Source organism: Ictalurus furcatus, chromosome 2, assembly GCF_023375685.1.
Source record: "Ictalurus furcatus strain D&B chromosome 2, Billie_1.0, whole genome shotgun sequence".
Taxonomy (NCBI): Eukaryota; Metazoa; Chordata; class Actinopteri; order Siluriformes; family Ictaluridae; genus Ictalurus; species Ictalurus furcatus.
This window is the reverse complement of record NC_071256.1, coordinates 35,697,468-35,724,214: the sequence shown is the minus strand read 5'-3', so window position 1 is coordinate 35,724,214 and position 26,747 is coordinate 35,697,468. Positions and strand designations below refer to the sequence as shown.

Sequence of the window (26,747 nt, the reverse complement as noted above, 5' to 3'; positions counted from 1 at the left end):
CGCATGGCCTGTCTACAGTCCTGACCTGTCTCTTGAGAACGTGTGGTGCATTATGAAGCGCAAAATGAGGCAACGAAGTCCCTGTACAGTTACACAACTGAAGAAATGCATAATGGCTGAATGGGGGAAAATTCTGCTTGCTAAACTTAACCAGCTGGTGTCTTCACTCAGCTCCCAAACGCTTAATAAGTGTTATTAAAAGAAACAGTTATGTTACACAGGGGTAAACAGTCGACTGTCCCAACTTTTTTGGAGTGTGTTGCAGTCATCAGATTTGAAATGAGTGTATATTTTTGAAAATAAATTCAATTTGCAAAGTAAAACATCAAATAATGTGTTAATAATATTTCAATATAGTACAGGGTGAACTGAATTTTCTTTTTGTTTGTTTGTTTTTTGCATTTTGCCCCAACTTTTTCAGTATCGGGGTTGATACTTATGACCTATAGCTGGCACTGCCATGAAATTTGCTTTGTAGCCTCAGGTCATAGTCCTGAAGACATGTCTCAAGTTTCTTGATAATGGTACAGTTCTCAATGAGACACACAGTCACTTCCTGATTGGCAACTTCATCACCATATTTGTTGGCTTGTTACAAGTGAACCGTTTCGAAAATCAAAAGTCCATTCAATGTCTTTTCTGCAGATTGGTGCGAAGATTTTCTGAGCCAAATTTGGTGAAATTTGAACAAAATGTGTAGCAGTAGTAGTGACCACAAGTTTAACAGTTTAACCAGAAGAGAAAATACCACACGCATGAATGACAGAACCGGGGAACATTATGTAAATTTGACATGTTTCATTGTTTGCACATGAAATCCAAATCCTAACCATGATATTTCAATACAGCTTTATTTTTATTGAAATGAATCAAGTCATTAACGTGCCTCAGAAGAGAAAGGTGACAGTGATGTTCACAACAGTGATTGATGAGAGTTTGCATCTATATTTTAATGGACAGGAGGAGTGGAGCTTTTTTATGGGGTTGTGAAAGGAAACTTTCAGCACTCGGTTTGTTTAGCTGCATGCGTTTGTGAAGACGAAAGGTCTGTGAACGAACAAAAGGACTACGCTGATTAAAGGAAATAAAAGACAGACTTCAAAATGGATGATCTGATGCTAAACCAACAGCGAAACTCGACTCTCGTTTCCGACCACCATAATCAACATAGTGAAGCTTCTGAAGCGGTTATATAAAACAAGGAGCTTCTCACCAGCTGACATTTTCCTCCTACAAATCAACTTCATTAACGTGTGCCTCTTCATCTCGCATTTGCTGCTTTGTCTGGAAGTCGTGCATGTCGGTCAATTCTCTGTGACAGTTCTCCTGGTTTTCTTCAGCCCGAGCTTAACAGCAAGGCCCGTCTTCATCCTCGCCATCTGTGTGATCTTCTACTTAGCCATCGTTCATCCAGTGACCTACATGTCTGCCAAAACCTGGCGCCATTGGGAGTGGCTGGTCATCTCACTCGGCTGGCTCTACGCCCTTGCCATAAATTTAGCAATTATCATTTATGAAGTTGACATTTTTCAACCCGCCTTCATGGTGTTGTCCTACATCATCATTCTTCCCATCACGTTCTTTAGCATCGCCCAGCTGAGAGCCCTGTCTTCCAGTGACTCTGGAAATGGCGGTCAAACCCTCAACCCAGCCAAGAGAAAAGCCTTCCGGATCATTCTGAGCATGATAGTGGTCTGGTTCCTGTATTATATACCCAGAATGTATGTCCTCGTCTATCGTTCTATAGCGCCAATGGACTGGCAGAGGTTTCAGTGTTCCGAGGGCCCGGTGATTATGATGCTGTCTTCGATTTCTGAGTTTGCGATGCCTGTAGTATTCCTGTATAGTTTATGTAAACTAGGTGTCTAATCACATCTACTCAAATTCTTGTCTTGATATCATTATTTTAGTTAGAATAATGCTCTAAAAATGAGCTACAATCAATTTGCTTCTCATTATAATTAATCCAGACCAGACCAGATGTTCCGTCTACCTCAAATCTGCTTTTATCAGTCTGTACAGGATTTCTCCGAGTTTTTTTTTTTTTCTTCAAAATTTGCGATGCAACTTTTTTTGCATAAAACTACTGAATTGGTGCAATTGCAATTGCACGCAACTGTTCTGCACAGACTTTCACAGTGATGTTTGTTGGTAAATGAGACCTTTTTGGCTGTACTCATGTTCAGCACATGTGAATCGAAAAGGGCTTAGGCTGAGCACGCGTCATGATGACGTCACATGACGCGTCTTGTGATATAAAGTCGATGGAGCGTATAGACAAGTGAGATGGTAGATGTATGCTCTTAGATCAGACAAACCCATGTGTGTTTAAGAATATTTGATTAGCAAGCTCAGTTTGTATTGATAAGTTTAAATAATCAAGATTATTTGAATTTGCGTTGTTAAAGTGTCTAATAACAAAACATTGCAAATGTTTTGGTTTACTTTGTTAGTAAAAGACGTCAACAAAACATGGTCAAAAATTCAAAAAATTTCAAAAATAAGCAGTAGGAGACCTGCAAAGATCTTTAGAGACATATGCAATAAAAGTACACGTATCATTTATCTTAATATACACAGCTTGTTTTTGTGATAATGAAGGAAGTAAATCTGTAAAACCTACATTAAATGGTTTCATCACTGCAAAAGTAAGTGTTTGCAAACTTTAGCCCTCACTGGTAATATGGATTCTAGTCATCGGGTTAGAAGTATTTTATCTAGTAATTTGAATAACACTCATTCTCTTGTCTTCAGTCTATTTGTATGTGGCTCGTCCTCGTTGTTCTGGGCAGTAATCCGTTTCGTATAATCACATAAAATCCTATGTAATTTGAGAACCTGCAACAATATAACCACAAGAGAACAGAACATCACATACGGCTGAGAGAACAGACAGAATTATGGAAATTTGACACATCTTTCATTGTTTGCATATGAAATCCTAACTCTGAACTTTCCACATGCTTATTTTTATACAAATAAATCGAGCCACAGTTCATTAGCATTCTTATTCTTTACAGGAGGAAAAACAGTGATGTTCACAACAGTGACTGATGACAGTTTGCGTCTATATTTTAATGGACGGGAGGAGTGGAGTGTTTTCGTGGGGTCTTGAAAGGAAACTCGGTTTCTTTAGCTGCATGCGTTTGTGAAGACGAAAGGTCCATGAACGAACAAAAGGACTACACTGATTAAAGGAAATAAAAAAGAGACTTATCAAAATGGATCATCTGATGCTAAACCAACATTAGGGTATGCCTACTTCTGCATTTTGTTTTAATATGAATGTGAGTTGCATTACACTGGGTTAATAAAATATTATACTAAGTCATTTAAATAACATTGTACACATGTAATTCCTGTTATTCAATATCACCACACTGAAGGGCCTGTCTTCCAAACGACCCTGAATGGTGGCCTGACCCTCAACCTGGCCAAGAATCTTGTAGGTTCATCCTGTACAACATCAAGAAAATCAGACCCTGCCTCACCAAACAGGCTACACAGATACTAGTCCAGGCTTTTGTTAGCTCAAAACTGGATTACTGCAGACTACTCACTACTTTTGGGTCTCCCAGCCAGCTCCATCAAACCCCTTCAAATGATTCAGAATGCAGCAGCACGCCTCGTCTTCAACCAGACCAAGAGAACCCATGTCACACCCCTCTTCATCTCCCTCCACTGGCTTCCTGTATCCACCCGCATCAAATTCAAGGCCTTGATGCTCACCTACAAGACCTTGTCTGGAACAGCACCCTCCTACCTCAACTCTCTCCTGAAGGTTTACGTTCCCTCACGCAATCTGTGATCAGTCAATGACCGATGCTTAGTAGTACCTACTCAGCGTGGCTCAAGGTCCCTTTTAAGAAACTAACTGTTCCTCAGAGGTGGAATGAACTTCCAACCTCAATCCGGACCGCAGAATCTCTCACCATCTTCAAAAAACAGCTAAAGACCCACCTCTTCCGTGAACATCTAACCAACCCATAAAAATAAAAAAACTTACTCTGGTACTTACACCTCTAATCTGCGCACTTTGCTTCTTCTGGAACTCAATTAAAAGATCTTGTACGGTAGCACTACTTGTATTGTTCTCCGCTTGATATATCGCTTTGCTTGTATTTTCTCATTTGTAAGTCGCTTTGGATAAAAGCGTCTGCTAAACGAATAAATGTAAATGTAAATGTAAGAATAAAGCCTTCCAGATCATTCTGAGCATCCTGGTGGTCTTGCTGATGCACTACTTGCCTTGAGCATACGTCTACATCTACCTTTATATACCCCCAATGGACTGGCACAGGATTCAGTGTTCTGAGGGACCTGTGATTATACTGCAGCCTCGGGTTGATGGTGTTTGTGATGATTGTAATATTCCTATACAGTTTAGCTAAACTACAGCGTGTATCTAATCATACATGCAGTCAAGACTGAAATCGTTGTCTTCAAATCACTGTATTTGTGCAAATCTCTAAAAAGTAGCTAAACGCAGTTCATTTCTTATTATAATTGATCCAGACCTGAGCAGCGTTAGAGCAAGTAGTAGAGGTGCTGGAATTTTGTAGCTCTTTTCCACATACAGCCAATTGTAAAAGTTTGTACATCCTCATAAAACCCATCCATCCATCTTCTACCGCTTACTCCTTCTTCAAGGTCACAGGGAACTGGAGCCTATCCCAGGGAGCATCGGGCACAAGGCAGGGTACACCCTGGACAGGGTGCCAATCCATCACAGGGCACAATCACATACACATTCACACACCCATTCACACACTACGGACACTTTAGACACGCCAATCAGCCTACCATGCATGTCTTTGGACTGGGGGAGGAAACCAGAGTACCCAGAGGAAACCCCCGCAGCACAGGGAGAACATGCAAACTCCACACACACATGTCCCTGGCAGGACTCGAACCACAGACACTGGAGGTGTGAGGCAGACGTGCTAACCACTAAGTCACCGTGCACCCCTCCTCGTAAAACCGAATTCAGCTGACATGCCGTAGCCTCATTACAGTGTCTAATGACTTTGGTTAGGTCTCATTTAAAGGCAAAAAATGTTCAAATAGAACCCAAACTCGTGATCAGTACAGTTAAGAAACTGTCAATGAAAAAGAGCTCACATGCCGTAAAACTGAAAAATGGTCATGTTTCACAGAACTGGGAGAGGGAATTAAGGAACATTCATATGTTTAAGGAGACCATCAGACATAATCCAGAGAAAACTAGAGAAATTAAAATTTAGAAATTTAGAGAAACTAAAAAAAAAAAAAAAAAAAAAAAAGCCAGTTAGTAGGAGGCCGGGAAAAGTTTTTTTTTAGAAACAAGAGGAACAAAAGTCCACATTCATGTCATTGACCTTAACATACGCAACTTGGTTTTTATTACTTGTGACAATTAAATAATCAAGGAAAATCTGTTACATGGTTGAATCATTACAAATTAAAGGCATGCAGACTTTTGCACCCAGTTGCAAAATGTATTCCAGTTGGATTACTTCGGGATAAAATATTTTAAATATTAAATGCACTGTAATTTGAGAATCTGCTACAGTTTAACCAGAAGAGAAAATACCACACGCATGAATGACAGAACAGGGAACATTATGTAAATTTGACATGTTTCATTGTTTGCACATGAAATCCAAATCCTAACCATGATATTTCAATACAGCTTTATTTTTATTGAAATGAATCAAGTCATTAACGTGCCTCAGAAGAGAAGGGTGACAGTGATGTTCACAACAGTGATTGATGAGAGTTTGCATCTATATTTTAATGGACAGGAGGAGTGGAGCTTTTTTATGGGGTTGTGAAAGGAAACTTTCGGCACTCGGTTTGTTTAGCTGCATGCGTTTGTGAAGACGAAAGGTCTGTGAACGAACCAAAGGACTACGCTGACTAAAGGAAATAAAAGACAGACTTCAAAATGGATGATCTGATGCTAAACCAACAGCGAAACTCGACTCTCGTTTCCGACCACCATAATCAATATCGTGAAGCTTCTGAAGTGGTTATATAAAACAAGGAGCTTCTCACCAGCTGACATTTTCCTCCTACAAATCAACTTCATTAACGTGTGCCTCTTCATCTCGCATTTGCTGCTTTGTCTGGAAGTCGTGCATGTCGGTCAATTCTCTGTGACAGTTCTCCTGGTTTTCTTCAGCCCGAGCTTAACAGCAAGGCCCGTCTTCATCCTCGCCATCTGTGTGATCTTCTACTTAGCCATCGTTCATCCAGTGACCTACATGTCTGCCAAAACCTGGCGCCATTGGGAGTGACATAATAGCAGTCAGAGACATAATGTAAACCATATGCTATATCAAGAAATGTAGAAGAGGAGATTTGAAATTCAGTGGAGGGGGACTTCCGTCAGCATGGAGGTGTAACATCCCGGGTGGTCGTGGCACATTAATCCTTGTCAACAGTGTATTTGTTTGAGAATGTGCTTCTTTTTACTGGGCAGTAAATCATTTCCCACAATCAAATACCATAAATGATGTGTATATATCATCTTATATGATATACATAAGATAATTTAAGAAAGGGTTTAAACGATGTTGTTCATGCTTGTTGAATGAAGCATAAATAAATATTGCACATGCACCTGTGGAACAGTCCTTAAGACACTAACAGTTTACAGGCGCTAGGTGATTAAGGTCACAGTTACAACAACTTATGACACTAAAGAGACCTTTCTACTGACTCTGAAAAACACCAGAAGAAAGACGTCTAGGGTTCCTGCTCACCTGCGTGAACATGCCATAGACCTGCTGCAGGGAGGCATGAGGACTGCAGATGTGTTCAGAGCAATAAACTGCAATGTCTGTGATGTAAGACGTCTAAGACGGTGCTACAGGGAGACAGGAAGGACATCTGATCGTCCTTGCAGTGGCAAACCACATGTCACCATGTGTCCCCCCAGACGTGATCGAGAACTTTCAAATGCCTTAGTGGAAGTGTGGAGGAACATCTCACAGCAAGAACTGACAAATGTGGTGCAGTCCATGAGGAAGAGATGCTCTGTAGTACTTAAAACAGCTGGAGGACACCAGATACTGACTGTTCCTTCTGATATCGACCCCCCTTTGTTCAGGGACTCATTATAACATTTCTGTTCATCAAACGTCTGTGAAACTTGTTCAGTTGTTGAATATTTTTATGTTAATACAAATATTTACGCATGTTAAGAACTTTGCTGGAAATAAAAGCGGTTGAATGCGAGAGGACGTTTCTTTTTTGCCGAGTATATTTTAGCCGTTCATTCGATTAATTGACATTAATGCTCTTGTCCTCAGTGTATTTGCATAAGCATGGATTTCTTGTCACTGGGCATTAATTTTTTAACCCATAATCAAATAAAATGCTATGTAACTTGAGAACTGCGAAAGCGTAACCACAAGAGAAATAACACACACGGCTGACAGAACAGTCAGACATTATTTCAGTTGTTGTTTGCACATGAAATCCAAATTCATGATGTTTCTAGACAATATATTCATTTTCGTATTCAAATAAGATCAAGCCTCACGTCATTAACGTGCCGCAGCAGAGAAGAGACAGAACAGCGATGTTATCAGTGATAATGACGGTTCTACCAAATGTACCTTCTTTCATCTGCTGGTTTTTGCATGTATATTTGATTGGATAAGAGGGGTGGGGTTTTGTGGGGTGATGAAATAAAGATTTCAGCACCTGCTTCGTCTGATTAGTGCATTTGTGAAGAGGGAGCGTTCTCTGAACGAATAAAACAGACTACGCGGATCAAACGAGATAAAAGACCGACTTCAGAAATGGACAACCTGACGCTAAGCCAACAGCAAAATGGATCTTTGGGCTACTGCACATATTCCATGGACATGACTCACACGGTGCTGAATACCATCCTCCTTTTCTTCAGTTTTCCCGCCACCTTTGTTGTTATTGTGAAACTTCTGAGCAGAATATATAAAGCAAGGAGCTTCTCGTCGGCCGAAATCTTCCTCCTACAAATCAACTTAACTAACGTGTGCCTCTTCACCTTTAATTTGCTGCGTTTTCTGAGACTGATGCATGTCACTCGTTTCTCCACGATCCTTTACATGGTTTTCTTCAGCCCAACCATAACAGCAAGGCCCGTGTTCTTACTCGCCATCTGTGTGATCTTCTATGTAGCCATCGTTCATCCAGTGACCTACATGACCGTCAAAACCTGGCGCCACTGGGAGTGGCTGGTCATCACACTCGGCTGGCTCTACGCCTTGGCCGTAAATGTAATCATCATCATTTATGAAGTTGACATTTTTGGTGAAATAATCACTGTGTTGTGCTATAACACCATTCTTCCCAGCATTTTCTTCAACATCGCCACGCTGAGAGCCCTGTCTTCCAGCGGACGAGAAAACGGTGGACAAACCCTCAACCCGGCCAAGAGAAAAGCCTTCCGGATCATTCTGAGCATCCTGGTGGTGTTGCTCATGTACTACGTTCCAAGAGTGTACTACATCGTCTATCCTTATATACTACCGACGGACTATCAGAGGTTTATGTGCTTTGAGGGCGGGGTGATTATGATGCTGCCTAAATTTTCTGAGGTCGCGATGCCTGTAATATTCCTGTACAGTTTATATAAACTAGGTGTCTAATCACACCTTCACACATAGTAAGTTATGTCAGTTTACTTAAATAACATTTCACTGGGTTACAGTCATAATCTCTAAAAAGCACCTAAAAGCAAATAGAGCTGAACAGCAGCTCAGACGAAAGCACAGCTACAATTCGCAGTTTTACATTAATGATCTCGTTTCCGTAGTAACAACTTGCACTGGGACTCGTATGACAAATGCTCTACACGATCCACGCCTAATAATAAATGAACGAAAACGTCATTTAACAACGTTTACTGTTCATGTGACATTTTTGGAAGGAGTCTCCAGCGTCAGCGCTTTGTACCAGTCAGTGGGAAATCCTGATTTTTCGGGTTTCTCAGTAATGAGACGAGCTGCATTGTTTTGTACTATTAACTTCAAAAGAGGAAGAAAAGAGAGACTGGTGAGGGAATGACATTTATCGCTGCAGTAACGCGAGTGATCAGAGGAATTAACTTTGGTTGGTGGTTGTTTTTTTGTTTTTAAATAAATGGGAAATTCTAATAGTTGGAAAATTACTGCAGTAAACGAGGAATGTGCTGTTATTGATCAACTTCAGGGTGGGATAAATTCTTACTTATAGCATTAATGCTTAAATGTTATTCATCATTCCCAATCTTACATTATACATATATCTCTTCTTGTGAACATTTTCTTAAATCATTTTTAAAAAAATATCTAAATATTTCTGTGGTAAATCCCTTCAGTCAGATCCCTCTACTGGGGATTGACAGACTAATGGCAACGTAAATGGATTTATAAATTAAAAAGGAAAACGGGCTGCGTTTCGTCCTCAATAAATAAATTTTTAAAAACTTTTTTTTTTAAACAAATAAATAAATAAACAATCCCTTGCCGTATTTTTGAGTGGGCTTGTACAAAGTCTAAATGTGGAGCTCCTATGCAAAAAAAAAAAAAAAAAAAAAAAAAAAGGGCAAAAAGGTTTGGCACATCTGGAAAGCCTGTTTATTGTGGGACGCGATCATGTAGCCCCAAAGACTTAACATTATCAGACTGTGAGTGCATGTATATGCGTTGGAAAAATCTCATTACTACACTCAGTTTTACACTGTTTTGTCAGCCTGTTAATCAAATACGCCATAATTCAGCCTTAACTCATAGTGAGGTCACTGCATATGACGCTCTGCTTTTTTTGAGCTTCTCTGGTAAAGAAACCTGGCTTCGTTTGGGTCCGATGCTGACGTGATCAAAAAATTTCCTTTATTCATCTTCAGTGTGTTTCATCCTGGTTAGGGTGGCAGTGAATCTGTAGTCTATCCCCGGAACACTGGGCATGATGTGGGACAGACACAGCTATAAACACACAAACTGCATATTAACTGATCGGGGGAGGGGAGAAAATAAATCACACAAATCATTTTAGTTCAATTGTTCAGTGCATGTTTTATTCAGTTCTGCTCAGTGTCTCTTCGGACAAAAAGACAAATTGTACAGAAACAAACTGAAGTGAAAGCGCTTCTCAGGCGCATCAACATAAACACGTCCATGTGACAAATGCATGACATCAAACGCAAATTTATTATTTTTATTTTTTTTTTAAAAAGGCATGACTTGTATTAAATACATAAAGTAATTGCAGTGGGTCAAAGATGACACGGAAAACGCTGAGCCCTTTCTCGTCAACAAAAAGGAAAACTCGTCATTTGTCTATAAAACGGCTGAATTATACGATTTTGCAAGCGTACAGTATTATAAAACACTCCGTGTGCTTCCTCACTCACCCGTGTTCAGCTGGTGAACGCAGGGTAAGAACTATTACTCACTGCACAGCTCAGTGCAGGACCAAGGGAAGCATTCAGGTGATGTGGAAGTTCTGTACTGACCTACAGGAGCGAACTGGCCTGGGGAAGCGGTAGTTCTACTTCTCCGGCGTAAAAACAGACACACTTAAAGGAGCGGTTTGTCATTTTTTAAAAATTTTTTTATTTTTTAAAGAGTCCTCTGAAGCCTGAGAGTTGAACTGTAACTGAAATGAAAAACAATCAAGCCTTTCCTTTCCCTTTATTAGAACACTTGAGTGAAGAGGTTTAAAAAATAATAATAAATTTTTTTAAAAAAGCAGAGCTGAGAAAATGAGTGGTGCTAATTTCAGGGCCAGAAATCAACCAGACCAGATCCAGCGCATGGTCATATCGCAAATCATTATTTATTTATTCTCACCCCCATTTCTAACGCATCTTTGTTTCTAGACCTCTAATAATAATTTCATTTTATTCTTAAATCTTACAACTTGAACCTTTAGAAATGGTTATTGGAAATCTATTTAATCTGTGTACAACAGAATTTCCATTTTATTCTCATGATTAAAACTCGTAACGCTTTGACTTGTGTCTTTCCACTCAATAATAAATTGGATTAGGATGAAGAAAATAAAACTTGTAATCTTGCACTGGCAGTTTAGTAGCTTAAATAAATCAAATTGTGATGCTCACATTACTGGGACAGAATTACACGTTCTGCTGTTAAAATCCACATGACTAAATTGTTGTGTTTTTTTTTTTTTTTTTTTTAAAAGACCCCTCTCCATGTACTAGATTTAAAAGGTAGTGTATTTGTGTTCGCATGGTCCTATATCCTATGTATAATAATCTATTACTGATTAAAGTGTACTAGTTAAAGCTGGCTGCTCAGATGCTTAGATTAAACCAGGAGTGTTTTTTTTTTGTTGTTGCAGGTTTTATTTACAGAGTCATAATCACGCAATTAGAAATTTTTGATTCAAACGCAATCTGAACGTGCGAATTTTCGAAGTTGTATCACACCATCGGAAAGTGAATTTTGAACTGAAAATGAATTCGGTCGTTTGTAACGCAGCAATCGAAAATCTCAAGCTGAACTTCACACTTAAAAGGAACCCCGACTATGAAGACTTGTAGGCCATAACACACTATAATTGCCCTCTCCTACTAAAATCTACGTGCTGCCGTCTTGACCAGGTCTCCCTGGAAGAAGAGATTGTGATATCTCAATGGGATCTTCCTGGATAAATAAAGGATAAATAAATAAATAAAAATACATTGTTAGAAACACATGAAAATGTTCATTATTTTAAAAATCCTTAATATTTATTACATATTTTAACCTACGGAGGCCGCCATTACGTGACGTGCAATAATTCAATGATGTAAACTGGTTGCACTTGAGCACTCAAAAGAATTATAGCTACTTATATTTTATATATATATATATATATATATATATATATATATATATATAAAAATCAAACCTGTAAGCATCTTGTTAGTGCGTTTTCCTGTATATTCTCAAAGTAAAGCTCCTGTAAAATTAGCCTAAATCGCCGAGCCAAGGCATCCCCAAAGTAAAATTAAAGCTGTTCTTGAACTGTCTGGAGTACATGCATGGTTTTGGTCTCTTTTGAAAGGTGGACTAAATATTTTTACATAATTGGATTGTTTGGACCTTTGCCAGTGTAACATGACTATTTGTCCAGATGTTATGGATTAGTGGATTACTATGAGGCTTCATAGGAGATGAGTCGCCTCAGTTTCGTAATTGTTTGTTTGTATGTTGGTGGTCTGACAGAAACATTGATTGTAGCTGCTGTTGTGATTGTATCTCAAAACGGTTTATATCAATCGACTCACAAGAATCTTAACTTTCCAAAGATATGAGTACCTTCGTACGCACAGAAGCTGTGTAAACAGCATAGATCTGCTCATAACATGGAGACGGCACGCTTGCAGCTAGATGGCCGATAATCTCTACAATTATTGAGATTAGAATACGTTTCATCATAAAACAATGGTTTCATCCACAACAAACGCTCTCTGTTGGCATAGACGTGCACTTGCCACACAGACACCATGCATTTTGCCCCACTCTCGCACCCACACCTCTCTGATCGTCTTCATTATGACGTACATTATGAATAACGTCTTCTAAATTAGCCTCCTCGCTTATGTTACCCTCGGGTTCAAATTGAAAAGGCCGAAGACGTGTTTATAATCGCCGTAGGGACGCTGGAGAATCAAGACAGTTGCAACCTTTTCACGTCACTACCCAGAATGCATTGCGACGTAAACAGCAATGGCAGCCTACGAGTGCAATGATTTTTTTGAATTCTTTTTTTTTTTTTAAACTGACATCGAGTGTTTCTGTAGATCGGATTTATATAGCGGATGTCAGGGTTAATCTAATAAGCCATACGAGTCTTCATAATCAGGGTTCCCTTTAAGGGTGTGTGATTAAACGCTTGAAAGTCAATAAATATATATGACGTATGATTCATATGCTTTTCCCTGGACGTTACCTAGAACGTTACGTTGAAAGCGAATCTAAAAACGTGAATTAATAGACGGAACAAATGGTTTTTAGTGATTATTTATTATATGCAGAATATTTAGAATTTTCAACGTTAAATCGCAAACTCCGAGTGTGGAATTCAGTTTCGGATTTTAGATGGCTTTTCCGCAAAGCGCAAAACCCAAATTCATACTCCATAGTTTTTATTCCAACCAAATCAGGAGCTACATAGGACTTCACTTTCAACTAAATTTGGAGTGAGGTGCAGCTTTCACGTGCGTCTACACCAGCCCTTTACGGGAAAGAAAGAAAGAGTGACAACCCCAGGACTAAACATTTCACCGACTGGAAACATTCACACACTAATTAATTCATTAATAACCCGGTGACTCCCTCGGTTACGACCGGACAGCGGCGGAGCTGCAGGGAATCAAATTCGAAACAATTTCTTTAAATAAAACACGACCTGATAGTGAACAGCTGTCGCACAGGTACAAGTCTGGATATCAGCAATCAATGTAAGCAGTGGATACATTCTCAAATGCCAGCAGCTATGGAAGCCGTGTGTGTGTGTGTAGTTTTTACATGGCTTTCACTTTAATTTGCTTCATCTTCATCTGCTTCTTCTCCAGTTTCTTTTGCTCTCGACGCTGAGCAGCCTCCTGCGAGAGAGTCACAGAGATAAGGAATCGATCATATACAAGAACTCTTAACGGAAGAGCTGTGTATCGCGCAAACGGCGTGTCTCGATACGCGATTAAAGTTACGTGACTTAAAGATATCTAAAAGCAACTGCTGAATGCTAATTTAAATCTGCGTTTCAGTTAACATGTAATAAATACAATAATAAATCTGACCACTAACTATCAAAGATAAATGTTTAGGATGAAGGGAAGAAAAATAATAATGATAATCACTGGTCTCATCATTTGCCTGAGGCAAATGTCAATCAGAGCGTTTGACTAACATGTGCCTCATGGTCACTCTTGACTCCTCGACTTATCACTGTTTTGATATCAGTGCTGAAATAAAAACTATTTTATTCCGATGGCTAGATTAGAAATGTTTTTTTTTTTAGGGCTTTGGATTTCTCCATCATTAACTGCTCACTACTATCTCTTACCTCTAGGCGGCGCTGTCTCTCAGGGTCCTCCTCATTCATGATCCTCTCTTTCTCTGCTCTCTTCTTCTCCTCCCGACGCGTCTGCGCAGCTTCCTGCCTCTGAGCGTGAGTCTGCTTCAGGAAGTTCTCCTCGACGCGGGCGCGGTTCCGTTCTGATTTCATCTTCCCCTACACACACACACAACAGATTATTTTATAAAGTGTTTGTAAGTTACATGCGTTTGCGAGCGTGTTTGCGAGCGTGCGTGTGTGTGCGCACTCACCTCTCTGTTGAGGCGTAACTTCTTGACTTTGTCGATGCTGTAGATCACCATGTTCATGAGTGGCAGCAGGCTGTCCATATCTTTGGGAGAAGTGTTACCCATTCCAGGCACTAAAGAGAGACACACGTTTATTTATTCGTCCTTATAACTTTTAATAACAAACTCGGACAGAAAATGTTAGTATAAGATAATTAGTAGATGATGATGGTGGTGGTGTCCTCTGTGTTTCTACGTCTCTCACCGTTAAATGTAAACAGCAGCGTTTTCTTGGTCTCGGGGAGCTTTAAAGGCTGACCCTCCCTAAAACACACAACAGCGTGAAAAATATTAGTCATCGTTAACAATACGTTTCTGAAGGGTCAAATGTTTCAATTCCCACGTTGTTCATTAAGCCCAGGACACTGATTTACTTCCCCAACATACCATTTTATCCACGCATGCAAATATTCAAGCTATGCTTCCTGTGTTCCTATGTTTACTCAAGGCACTCTCACAACCCCATGTCTACGATGTTTTAAACGCATCTGTAAAATCCACAGCGTTTATTCAAAGTGTCAACTCCTTAAAAAGACCGTATAGTCATATCCGTGATGCTAATGAAATGGTACGCGACTGCACGTGGAGTCGCTTGATTAACAAACTGGGTTCCACGAGAGAAATTCAAATAATCTCTTCTTTTGTTTCATCCGGTTATTAAACAAAATTACTAGACATAACCCTACTCTAGGGTTGTGACTCAAATCATATACTCATACCGATCAGCCATAACATTAAAACCACAGACAGGTGAAATTGATCATCTCGTTACAGTGGACAGGGGATATATTAGGCAGTGAGTGAACAGACAGTTCTCGAAGTTGATGCAGGAAAAATGGGCAGGAATAAAGATCTGAGCGACTTTGACAAGGGCCAGACTGTGATGGCTAGACGACAGGGTCAGGGCATCTTGGGTACCATCTACCTAAACTTTGATGCAGACCAAGTACAGCCCTTCATGGCAACGGTATTCCCTAATGGCAGTAGTCTCTTCCAGCAGGATAATGCGCCCTGCAACAGTGCAAAAATGGTTCAGGAACGGTTTGAGGAACATGACAAAGAGTTTAAGGTGTTGACTCGGCCTCCAAATTCCCCAGATGTCAATCCGATCGAGCGTCTGAGGGACGTGCTGGACAAACAAGTCCGATCCATGGAGGCTCCACCTCGCAACTTACACGACTTAAAAGGATCTGCTGCTAATGTCTTGGTGCCAGATACCACAGCACACCTTCAGAGCTCTTGTGGAGTCCATACCTAGACGGGTCCGAGCTGTTTCGGTGGCACAAGGGGAGGAGGACCTACACAACATTATGCAGGTGGTCTTAATGTTACGGCTGATTGGTGTATGTACTATTCTAAACCGTTACTTCGTATTAACACTAACCTACCAGTCGGTATTTGAATTTTAGAAATTTCTCACGTCACCTTCACACCAACGTTAGGTTTCTGAATATTAGTCTGCATTGTTCTCATCAAGGTCACGTGAGAAGACGTGCAAATTGTCTCGTGAGCAGGCATCTTGCGAGTTAATAAGGTTAAACCTCACACCCATACGCTGAGGAGCACATACCCCTCAAAAGAATATCTACAGTGCCCTTCACTAATATTGGCACCGTTGGTAAGTTTGAGCAAAGAAAGCTGTGAAAAAAATTGTCTTTATTGTTGAACCTTTTGTTTATAAATCTTTACAAAAAAAAACCCTCATGGATATCAAACAACTGCAATCAAAACAGGTTTATCAAAAAAAAATATATACCTTCGTTAAATGTGTGCACAACGATTATGGGCACCCCTATGAGTTCATATGAGAAAAATATATTTGAAGTATATTGCCATTGATATTTTATATTTCTTTTAGTACACCTGGGTGACTAGGAGCAGGAAATTGTTCAACCATGTCTTCCTGTTTCACAGGGGTATAAATATGAGGTAACACACAGGCCAAATTCCCTTAGTCATTCATAACAATAGGTAAGAGCACGGAATATAGCTGTGATGTGCGGCAAAAGGTTGTTGAGCTTCACAAAATGGGAAGTGGCTATAAGAAAATAACACGAGCATTGAAAATGTCCATTTCCACCATCACAGCAATAATTGGAAATGTTATGAATCAACCTGGAATTGGACGCGTGTCTGTATCGTCTCAACGCACTGTGAAGAGGACGGTTCGAGTGGCCAAAACATCTCCAAGGATCACAGCTGGAGAACTGCAGAAGTTAGATGCGTCTTGGGGTCAGAAAGTCTCCAAAACTACAATCCGAAGTCACCTACATCACCACAAGTTGTTTGGAAGGGTTTCAAGAAAAAAGCTTCTACTCTCATCCAAAAACAAACTCGAGCGTCTTCAGTTTGCCAGACTCTACTGGAACTTCAAACGGGATCGGGTTCAATGGCCAGACGAAACCAAAATAGAGCTTTTTGGTAATAAACACCAGAGGTGGTTTTGGAGCACACAGAGAGGAAGCCATATGGAAAAGTACCTCATGCCCACTGTTAAATATGGTGGTGGATCTTTAAGGTTTTGGGGCTGTTTTTCCACCAGAGGACATTTTGTTAGGATACATGGCATCATGGACTATCAAATATCAACAGATATTAAATGAAAACCTGAAAAGATTCAAATGGGCCGTGGTTGGATCTTCCAGCAGGACAATGATCCAAAACATGCATCAAAATCAACGCAAAAATGGTTTACTGACCACAAAATCAAGGTCCTGCCATGACCATCCCAGTCCCCTGACCTGAAACCCATAGAAAACCTGTGGCGTGAACTGAAGAGGAGAGTCCAGCAGCCTGGACCTCGAAATGTGAAGGATCTGGAGAGATTCTGTATGGAGGAACGCTCTCAGATCCCTCGCCATGTATTCTCCAACCTCATCAGGAATTATAGGAGAAGACTCAGAGCTGTTATCTTGGCAAAGGGAGCTAGCACAAAGTACTGACTAAAAAGGTGACAATAATTGTTGAACACCTATATTTAACAAAGATTTTTTTTTTACGATAAACCTGTGTTTTGTTTGCAATTGTCTGATATCCATCATGAAAGCAGACTATTTTTGTGAATTTTTTTTAAACAAAAGATTAAAGACCATTTTTCACAGCCTTCTTTGCTCATATTTACCAAGGGTGCTAATATTAGTGGAGGACCCTGTATATACATACATACACACATCAATCACTTACTCTTGCATAACTTTTGGACCAGAAAATTGGTCCGAGAAATGGATGGACTCTATTTTGTCGGCATGGTTGGTGATGTAATGTACCATCTAAAACACAAAATAAAATCAAAATCAAAATGATTTAAGAGCAAACATGAAACATTAGAGAATATTTGGTTTTGGCAGGTCAAACTGTGCCGCGAGCTTCCTACACCTCACCTTGCTGTCCATCACCCCATCCGTGACCTCGCCCATCTCTGATAGGATGGCCAGAGAGTCAGGGAGGTTGTACTTCGCCCCCGACTTGGGCTTGTCCCCGCAGAACTCACTCTGGAGGAGAACGAGACAGAAAAATAAATAAATAACTAAAATAAAACCCGGATGAGTGACGTACAGTTCTCGTTTGCTATAGAGGACAGAAAGTGTGTCCTCACCAGGTCCTGCAGCTCCTTCTGCATGCGCACCATGGCCTTCCGGTTTCCCACCGCAAACACAAACGTATCCATGTCCTCGTCGTTCAGAGTTACTTTGACTTGCTGTGGAGAGATGAGTCAAAAGCAACACCCGAAAATAAATAAATAAATAAATAAATACACATTTTTTATATATTATATATATATATAGTGAGATACAACACAACAGCTCCAGTTTGTGTGTTTGTGTGAGCGTGTAGGTATAAATACTACCTACCACTTGATCACAAGCAGGTCTCATCATCCTGGCCAGCACATTCAGCAGATCCTGTCTTTTAAGAAACTGCAAAAACAATTCCATATAGCTGCTTTTAATATCCTGTAATAAATAATCACAGCGTCGAACAGCATTCCCAAAGACGCGTCTACACTCAGGACTGGACAAAAATCACTAAACTGATTTTTGTAGGGCTCGGTAGGTTTTCAATAATGATCCGATACCTTATCTGATCTTTTCTTCAATCTCTTTTCTCTGATTGTAACAAAAGCACACATTATCGTAAACACAGCTGATCATTTAAGCTATACTGCTAATATACACCACTTCTGGTTGCTGTAATCCTTACATACGACAAATTTAGTTACTGCTCCGCGACATCCGTCCCTCCTCTCAACAGACACCGTTGGTTCAAGATTATAAATAAGATGTACTACATGTTCAATGCATCTTAAAAATAAACAAACAAATGTAGAAATTCTCGGGGGGGGACAAAGTGGCTGACATGGGGAGTTTGAAAATGATCGCCAAAAACATAATGAACTCCATAGCAGAAACAGAGCCCCAAAGTCGGCTAAAACGCCCGGTTTCCACAGCCACTTTTGTCTGGTAGTGTCATGCACAGAGACGCAGGGATCGTGTTGATTGAAAGCTACTGTAGAGCTCTTTTTAACAATTATAACATGGTCATGGTATAACGTGCATTGCTGTCCGGAGGTGATCATGTGTCTAGTGTGCTCTCTATACGTTTTAACTCTACGGGATGCGCAGATTGCGACCTGTAGTGTTCAAACAGTGCAATTTCAATACGTGCATAATTAACAGAATGCTTAAATCGCACATTTGCATAGTGATGCATCCAACATGATGTATCCTTACAGCTCTAATTACAATACATGTATATAGCTCTTTATCTTGAGAGAGAGATATACACACACACATACATACATACATACACACACATTATATATATATATATCTATCTATCTATCTATATATATACACATACACACACACACATATATACACATATATATACACACACACACACATTATATATATATATCTATATCTATATCTATATCTATCTATCTATATATATATATATATATATGATTTTATCTTGAGAAAGTCAGAAATCTGTAAACTGCTAACTTGTGTCATCAGGATGAAGTGTTTCATGGGGTTTGGCGTATTAACTGACTTTATTGCAGCAGGAACTAGTCTTCTCTCTTTTTATGAAGTACAGGTAGACGTGATCCTCTGTGCCATATTTACGTGCTCACGATGCATTAAGGAGCCGGTCAAACCTTGCCCTTTCCCCACCCCCACTTCTTTTTTATTTATTTAAATGCTTTACAATATAAATTTTGCCCAAAGTATTAGTTACAAGCATCACATTTTTTGAGACTTTTCCTTACTCTGTAGTACCGATATGTTTCAGCTGGTACCTTTGTTGGTACACAGCCCTAGTAATGGATTTAAACTTGTAGTCGGCATGATGTTATAAGCTTTAAGTACTTGTTAGAGACGTTTGCCTTTGGAGCTCTAGTACAAAATGAAAGGAACGTTTCTCTTTAATTTTTGTCTGAACGATTCTTTTTTTTTTTTTTTTGGCCGAAGTACCTTGAGCTGAATGAGCATGCCCTCGCAGCAGACACGTCCTGAGCACCACAGGTTGTAGATGTGCTCGTTCTCCTGGTTCAGCTTCCCCGTGCTGGTGGGCTCCTTACTCGTCCCGTCATCACCTGCACATCACGCAGCAGGACAAAATATAAATAAAAAAAAACAGCCTACTTAGCAAAGTGAAACATCTCAATGATCTTTACCATAACCCCGATTAGCGGTTTAGAACGAGAGTAAACTCGGGTCAGGGAAGTCTAAAAATGGCCGTGAGGAAAAGAGAGGCTCACCGACGAGGGCGAAGTTGCTCTCCAGAAGCTCCCTGTGCGAGTTAAACCAGGCCTGAGCCAGCCTGCTGTTCTTGTTCTTGCCAATGATGTAATTCATGATGTAAGCCAGGAGGCCAGCCACCATCAGGATCTCCATGTAGTAGCTCTCCCAGCTGTTCTGCAGATGTGCTGGGACCTGCAAAAGATCAGTACAACATCTGTGCCATCTCTCATTCTGCATAGTGACGTGTAAATGCGGTACATATGCTCGAACGTCACGACAGTTTTACCTCTCGGTAGATGAGCGTGTCCTTGCTGGATGGGCTGGTCGTGTCTTGGCCTTCGAACTCCTCGTTGTCATAAGTGCTGTACATGTCCTGATCCTGTAGAAGCACACACACACACACACACACACACACACACACAGGACCATAACTGCGTGTTCAGTTAAGTCAAACGGATCCTGAATCTGTGACTGCTTTCTAACGAAAGGTCGTCAAACTTGAGTACACTACAGGCTGAAACTACAGGCTGATCTAAACCAGGAGACAGAATTTCATTGGCTAAGGAAGTTTAAAGTTCATTCTTGGCGATGCAATTCGCCGAAACACCTCACGTGACGTGCTCCGCTCGCTTACAAGAGAGACATCAATTGTCTCTCTGCTTGTGTTACTCGACCTTAGTGCAGCTTTTGATACTATAGATCACACTATTCTCCTTGATAGATTAGAAAATGTTGTTGGTATTAAGGGAACAGTCCTCTCCTGGCTCAGGTCTTATCTGACCGATCGTTATCAGTTCGTAGATGTAAATGGTGAATTCTCCATGCGTACTGAGGTTACTTTTGGAGTTCCACAGGGTTCTGTTTTAGGCCCACTGCTCTTTACTTTATATATGCTACCCCTAGGTCAAATTATTCGTAAACATGGAATTAGCTTCCACTGTTATGCTGATGATACACAGTTGTATGTTTCAGCGAAGCCAGAGGACAGACAGAAGCTTAGTAAAGCTGAGGATTGTGTAAAGGACATTAGACATTGGATGTTAACTAACTTCCTTCTACTTAATTCTGATAAAACAGAAATACTTTTATTAGGCCCACGTGTAGCTAGAAGTAATCTTTCTGATCACATGGTTACTCTGGATGGTCTTTCTGTTTCATCATGTGCAGCAGTTAAAGACCTTGGAGTGATTATTGACTCCAGCCTATCATTTGATGCTCATGTAGATAATATTACTAGGATAGCTTTCTTTCATCTCAGAAATATTTCTAAAATAAGAAACATATTGTCACTACATGATGCGGAAATACTAGTTCATGCATTCGTCACCTCTAGATTAGATTACTGTAATGCCTTACTGTCTGGATGTTCCAGTAGGAATATAAATAAGCTCCAGTTAGTCCAGAATGCAGCTGCTAGAGTCCTAACTAGAACTAGAAGGTACGACCATATCACACCGATATTATCAATACTGCATTGGCTCCCAGTAAAATCTCGTATTAACTATAAAATACTTTTATTAACCTATAAAGCACTAAATGGTCTCGCGCCACAATATCTAAGCGACCTTTTGGTTTTATATAATCCGCCACGCCTACTTAGATCAAAAGATGCAGGCTATTTGACGGTACCTCGAATAGTGAAGGCTACAGCAGGGGGAAGAGCTTTCTCTTATAGAGCCCCACAGTTATGGAACAGTCTTCCTATTAGTGTTTGGGACTCAGACACAGTCTCAGTGTTTAAGTCTAGGCTTAAAACGTATTTGTTTACTCAAGCCTACCCTGACTAGATTCTGTTCTACTACTTCGCAGTCATAATAATCTTTTTTCTCCCTCTCTCCTTTCGCCGAGCCCCACATGAATTTATGGAGATACTAGAGATCCAGATCCTTTCTGCCTCTGGATGGAGCTCAAATCTTCTCTAATTCCAGACTGCTGGGACTACGGCTGCTCCTAAGGCCATACAGACTTCATATAAATCCATAATGAACTTTTTCACACTATCTGTTGTTACCCAGATGAGGATGGGTTCCCTTCTGAGTCGGGTTCCTCTCAAGGTTTCTTCCTCTTAAAACATCTTAGGGAGTTTTTCCTTGCCACCGTCGCCACTCAGTGGCTTGCTCAGTTGGGATAAATTTGCACCTTTAATATCTGTATACCATGTTGATATTTCTGTAAAGCTGCTTTGAGACAATGTCTATTGTAAAAAGCGCTATACAAATAAAATAAATAAATAAATAATAATCAATACAGTAAAAAGAGAGGCGGAAAACACAAATTTTGGGCAAAAGCATTAAAAAAAAAAACTAATGTAATAAGAGATCCATAGCTCAAATAAGTAAGGAACGTATATGTACAAAATAAATAAACAAACACTTTTTTTTTTAAAGACTGATTGCACGCAAGTGGTTGAACCCTTAACAGGTTTGAATCAAAAAAAAAAAGGAACATTACAATTGTTCTTGCAATTGCGGTCACAACCATAACGAGAGAGGTTCATAACGAGGTCGCCGTTTGAAAAGATATTTAACAAGCTTTTTTACAGGAAACGCAAAGCTAACAAGTAAAGAAAACGAAATTAATTCACTGAACATCATGGGAGGAGCAATCAAACAGCTGCAAAGACCAGAACACTGGGCGTCGGCCGTGAACGTGCGTCCGGCTCACCTGTCCATCTCCGTCCTCAAACTCATCTTGCCCGTCTTCGTTCTCCACCGTGGCTTCGTCCTCGTCGTCGTCGTCCTCCTCCGGCACGGACGAAGGCGCCAGTCTTGTCGGAGGCTCATTCTCCGTCACGACGGCCGGCTCCTCTGCGACGTCCTCAAACTCGGCGAAGTCGTTGTCGTCGAACTCGGCCAGGTCCTCGCCGTCGTCGAAGTCGTCGTTGTAGCGCCCCCTGGTGTCCGGCAGAGCCAGCAGCAGGAGGAGCGCAGGGAGCAGCAGGAGACAGCGCCTCATCGCTCACCCGGCCTGGAAGCAAAACCAAAATGATTTTTTTTTTTTTTTTTTATGCAGAAAACTATTTACACGTGAGAACTACAGCAAGGCGAACGTTAGACCGGATACGTTTCCACGACTATGAGGGAAGAGTTGTTTTGTAAATCAAAATGTTTTGAGCGTACACATCTCCTGTGCTTAAAATTTGAGACAATCAGATTAGGAAGGAGGGTTAAGACAGTTAAAGCACCCTCATACCCCCATGTTCACCTCCCGGTATTGGTAAACAAGAGCCTAAGCCTGCCCAGTTTAAACCTAACTCCAAACTAAATTTGTACTATACTGTACTTTAAATTAAGCACAGATTTGCTCCAGATGCTTGGATGAAATCTCTAACAATGGGAATCTTTTTTTTTTTTTTTGCTGATTTGGTGAAGCTTTATACATTACACGAGACCAAATCACTCCTTTAATACATGTGAACATTAGCGTTGGTATCTATTTACATATATATCGATATAGTGATGAACGATTACACAATACGCTTTTCTGCGATACTGTTGGTACGGTGATGTATTTTGTCGCCCGGTCCTAGTGAAAATATCCCCAAAGAAAAGTTTGTGTCCCAAAAAAAAAAAAAAAAAAAAGCAACTACACTGAGACAGATATTCGGAGAACGATCAGAGCAACGTATCCGTTTAAAAACAGATAGATTAAATAATTTGACGCTTAAGTACAACGCCATGGTGGCAAGGTGGTTCAGCTTCAGGGTCTCTGGGTCCATTCTGATCTTCAGGTTCTCCGGTTTCCTCCCACGGTCAGAAGACATGTGGATTCACGAGTCTAAATTGCCACTAAGTGTTAATTAACACGTGTGTGGTGTCCAGTGATGGACCGGTGTCTCATCCAGCGCGTGTTCCCGTCTCACAGCCAGAGTTCTCGGGGTTGTTTCCGGATCCTCAGAGACCCTGACCAGGATTACAGCTCTTCCTGAAGACTGAATAAGCGCACGGTCAAGTATTAGAGTTCCCTTTAAGTTAATGATTGCTGTTCAGACGGTCACTTTGACCTTCATTCAACTGCTCGAGGGGGAAAACAAGGGGAGGAGAGGAAGTCTATTATGCAGAACTGACTTAGTTTGGATGGAGGAAGTTTACATTTCTCTCTTTAGCTAGCTAGCTAACACATAATCCCCCTTTAATTCCAGACTAGCTGTTTGGATTGGTCACCTGCTTGCTAGCTAACATCACCCTGATTTGCTTTGAACAGTCGACAAACTACTTTCCCAAAACAATCAACATCTTAGTTTGTTTGACAGCTTTAAAAAATGCCTAAATCTGATCAGGAAGCAAACGCTGGCTAAATTAAATCCTCGACACGTGCGCTTATTCGGCGATATAACGTTAATTTAGTCATTAGCATTAGCAGTTTCCCTAGCTGTCGCTTGCTAATGTTAAATACATTCATAAATAAATATATATCCACTTGTTTTATAGCGTGTATAAATACAAAGTATGCGTTTTAATCCCGTAACAGAATGTTGTTTTTTGTAATTAAGCTTTTTATGTCACTCAATAGAAGCACGAGCAACACCGACTAGCTAGCTAGCATGCAAGGTTAGCCAGTCTTAAAGCATATAAACGCCCCAAATATCGAGGAAACATTCATATTTCGTTACATTTGTTTTAGCACAACTGCTAAACCTTTATAGCTGATATTCACCTGTGATATTTCCTCCTTTAATATAATTTAAAAAAAACAAAACAAACAAATTAAAACTTCGCCCTCTGAACGCAGGTAGTAGTAGTGACTTGCCAGACTACCAAGTCTATATCGTGACCAGATTTGCACCGCGCATGCGCATTAGTGTTAGAATTCGGATTCTTTTCAGTGAGTCAAATCATTTGACTCAACTCGCCGAAAAAAAGAGCCGACTCTTTCAGCCCTTAATCGGCTCACTGCGATTTCTTCTTTTTTTTCTTCTTCTAAAAACCAGGCAAAGTTGACTTGTTTCGTGAAATGTTAATCTACATCCCAGTTAACAAAATAACAACGTTACTTTGCCTTTAAATCGTTGTTAAATCAAATCAGCATGACGATACAAATGTGCATAGAGTAAGCATCCCTGTATCAGTGTTATTGTGCCTGTTGTGTCTGTACTTCCTTTGGAATTCATCATTAATTTTTATTTATACTGATGAGCCCCTCCTCTTATACATTACATCATTTATTACAGGTCTCACCATTCATTCACACGAATAAACGTCTCAACATCTCGGGTGATGAATACTGATTTGCATTAAAGCATTTTAATGATATAAAATGATACTGAATGTGTCACTAACAGCATAGCATTTCTTACATCTATTTAATTAAAAACAACTCATACATGCGAGTCGATTCTCAGCCTTCGCGTAAAACACAGCCTTCTGAAAGAGTCGACTCAAAGAGCCGAATCGTTCGAGCATCATTTTCGCGCATGCGCACACGTACATCTCACGACCCAGCCAGTGTTGCAGAAAGGTTCGAAGATATCTCACAAGAAGAGTATAACCATATTTAAACCACGGATATGAATAATCAGCTTCCAGAATTAAAGTATATCCAAGCTCTTATTAAAAATGCAATTCATTGAGAAAATGTATTCAATTTAATCATATAAAAGGTTCTCTTTGCTCAGCTATGACATGTTTAGTACTTAAACCTTGCTTCTTATTTTGTTGGGTTTGTTGTTGTTTTCTTTTTTTTGCACTGGAGCTTTAAGGCTAACGTAGCTAACAAATAATTAAAACTTATGGCCACCAGTTAGCATCCTGAAGCTTGAATGCCTCACAATGCTGTTGAGTAATCTCAAATGTGGATCTCTGGGTGGATTTTGACAGCGGGCACATTTACATGCACATACATGCATAATAATCTTATCTCAATCTCATGTCATCAGCGATCACATTCGAACAATCATGTAAACATCATGCCACAGTTTCTTAATCTAATCATGCTCCAGCGCTGTTGAACGCTCCATCCTGATTGGTCAGAAGGTGTTGATTGATTTTCTCTAACAGCAGCTCAGACATTAGTGCAGCTGCAAATCACAGGTTTATATTATTGCGCTCGTTCTGATACATTATCATTTTCATATTAAAAACTTAAACTGGAACTTGTATTTTATTTAGCATTTATGGAAGGAGTCTCCAGTCTCAGCGCTTTATAACAGTCAGATGTATAACTTTGTTTCTTCAAGTTTTCTGACAAAGGAGTTGACAAAGGCTTTGCAGTTTCTCCATTAACACGACAATGTGCATTTGTTTGATTCATTTCATGAGAGAAAAAACAGAGGCCTTAACTAACTTGTTTCGTGAATGTTCTACAACATTAAGTGCAACTATAAATGGATTTTTTTTAAAAAAACATGTTGCGCTCTTTAAATATATTTTTTTAAAAATGCAATCGCTGGGAAAATTCAGGTTATATTAGAGAAATAAAACACTTTGAAACGTTTTGTTACTGTAAAATAATCCAATACTCTGTGTTAGACTGTAACACACCACCTCCTTGTTGATTATTTTCCTATAACAGCATGTAAGTTATAATCAGATTTACATCTGATTACATTTTAAATACACATCATTTTAGCTCATTTCAGTACACATAACATCAACCTACCTTTGAATTTCTGAATGTAACTGTATTGTGACTTTTACATTTACACAGAGGACTTGTGTATGCACAGTTATAT

General features: G+C 39.9%; 1 protein-coding gene across 3 annotated transcripts; it reads right to left on the bottom strand.

Moving 5' to 3' along the window:
- Positions 1–2,688: 2,688 nt before the first annotated feature.
- ccdc47 (coiled-coil domain containing 47) lies at positions 2,689–24,879 on the bottom strand. Of its 3 annotated transcripts, none has more exons than XM_053617079.1 (14): positions 24,734–24,879; positions 22,742–23,044; positions 20,364–20,456; positions 20,095–20,269; positions 19,808–19,929; positions 18,182–18,247; positions 17,926–18,027; positions 17,711–17,821; positions 17,514–17,599; positions 14,536–14,594; positions 14,295–14,404; positions 14,032–14,199; positions 13,494–13,570; positions 2,689–2,838 (listed from the first exon to the last, which is right to left on the bottom strand). In XM_053617079.1, the coding sequence occupies exons 2-14, from the start codon at positions 23,030–23,032 to the stop codon at positions 2,751–2,753; spliced, it is 1,548 nt and encodes a 515-aa protein (XP_053473054.1). In that variant the 5' UTR covers positions 23,033–23,044; positions 24,734–24,879; the 3' UTR covers positions 2,689–2,750. The 3 variants fall into 3 exon arrangements, with proteins under 3 accessions (XP_053473054.1, XP_053473062.1, XP_053473071.1); XM_053617087.1 differs by lacking the exon at positions 2,689–2,838 and adding an exon at positions 11,300–11,624 and having other exon boundaries at positions 24,734–24,878; XM_053617096.1 differs by lacking the exon at positions 2,689–2,838 and having other exon boundaries at positions 11,300–13,570; positions 24,734–24,878.
- Positions 24,880–26,747: the final 1,868 nt, after the last annotated feature.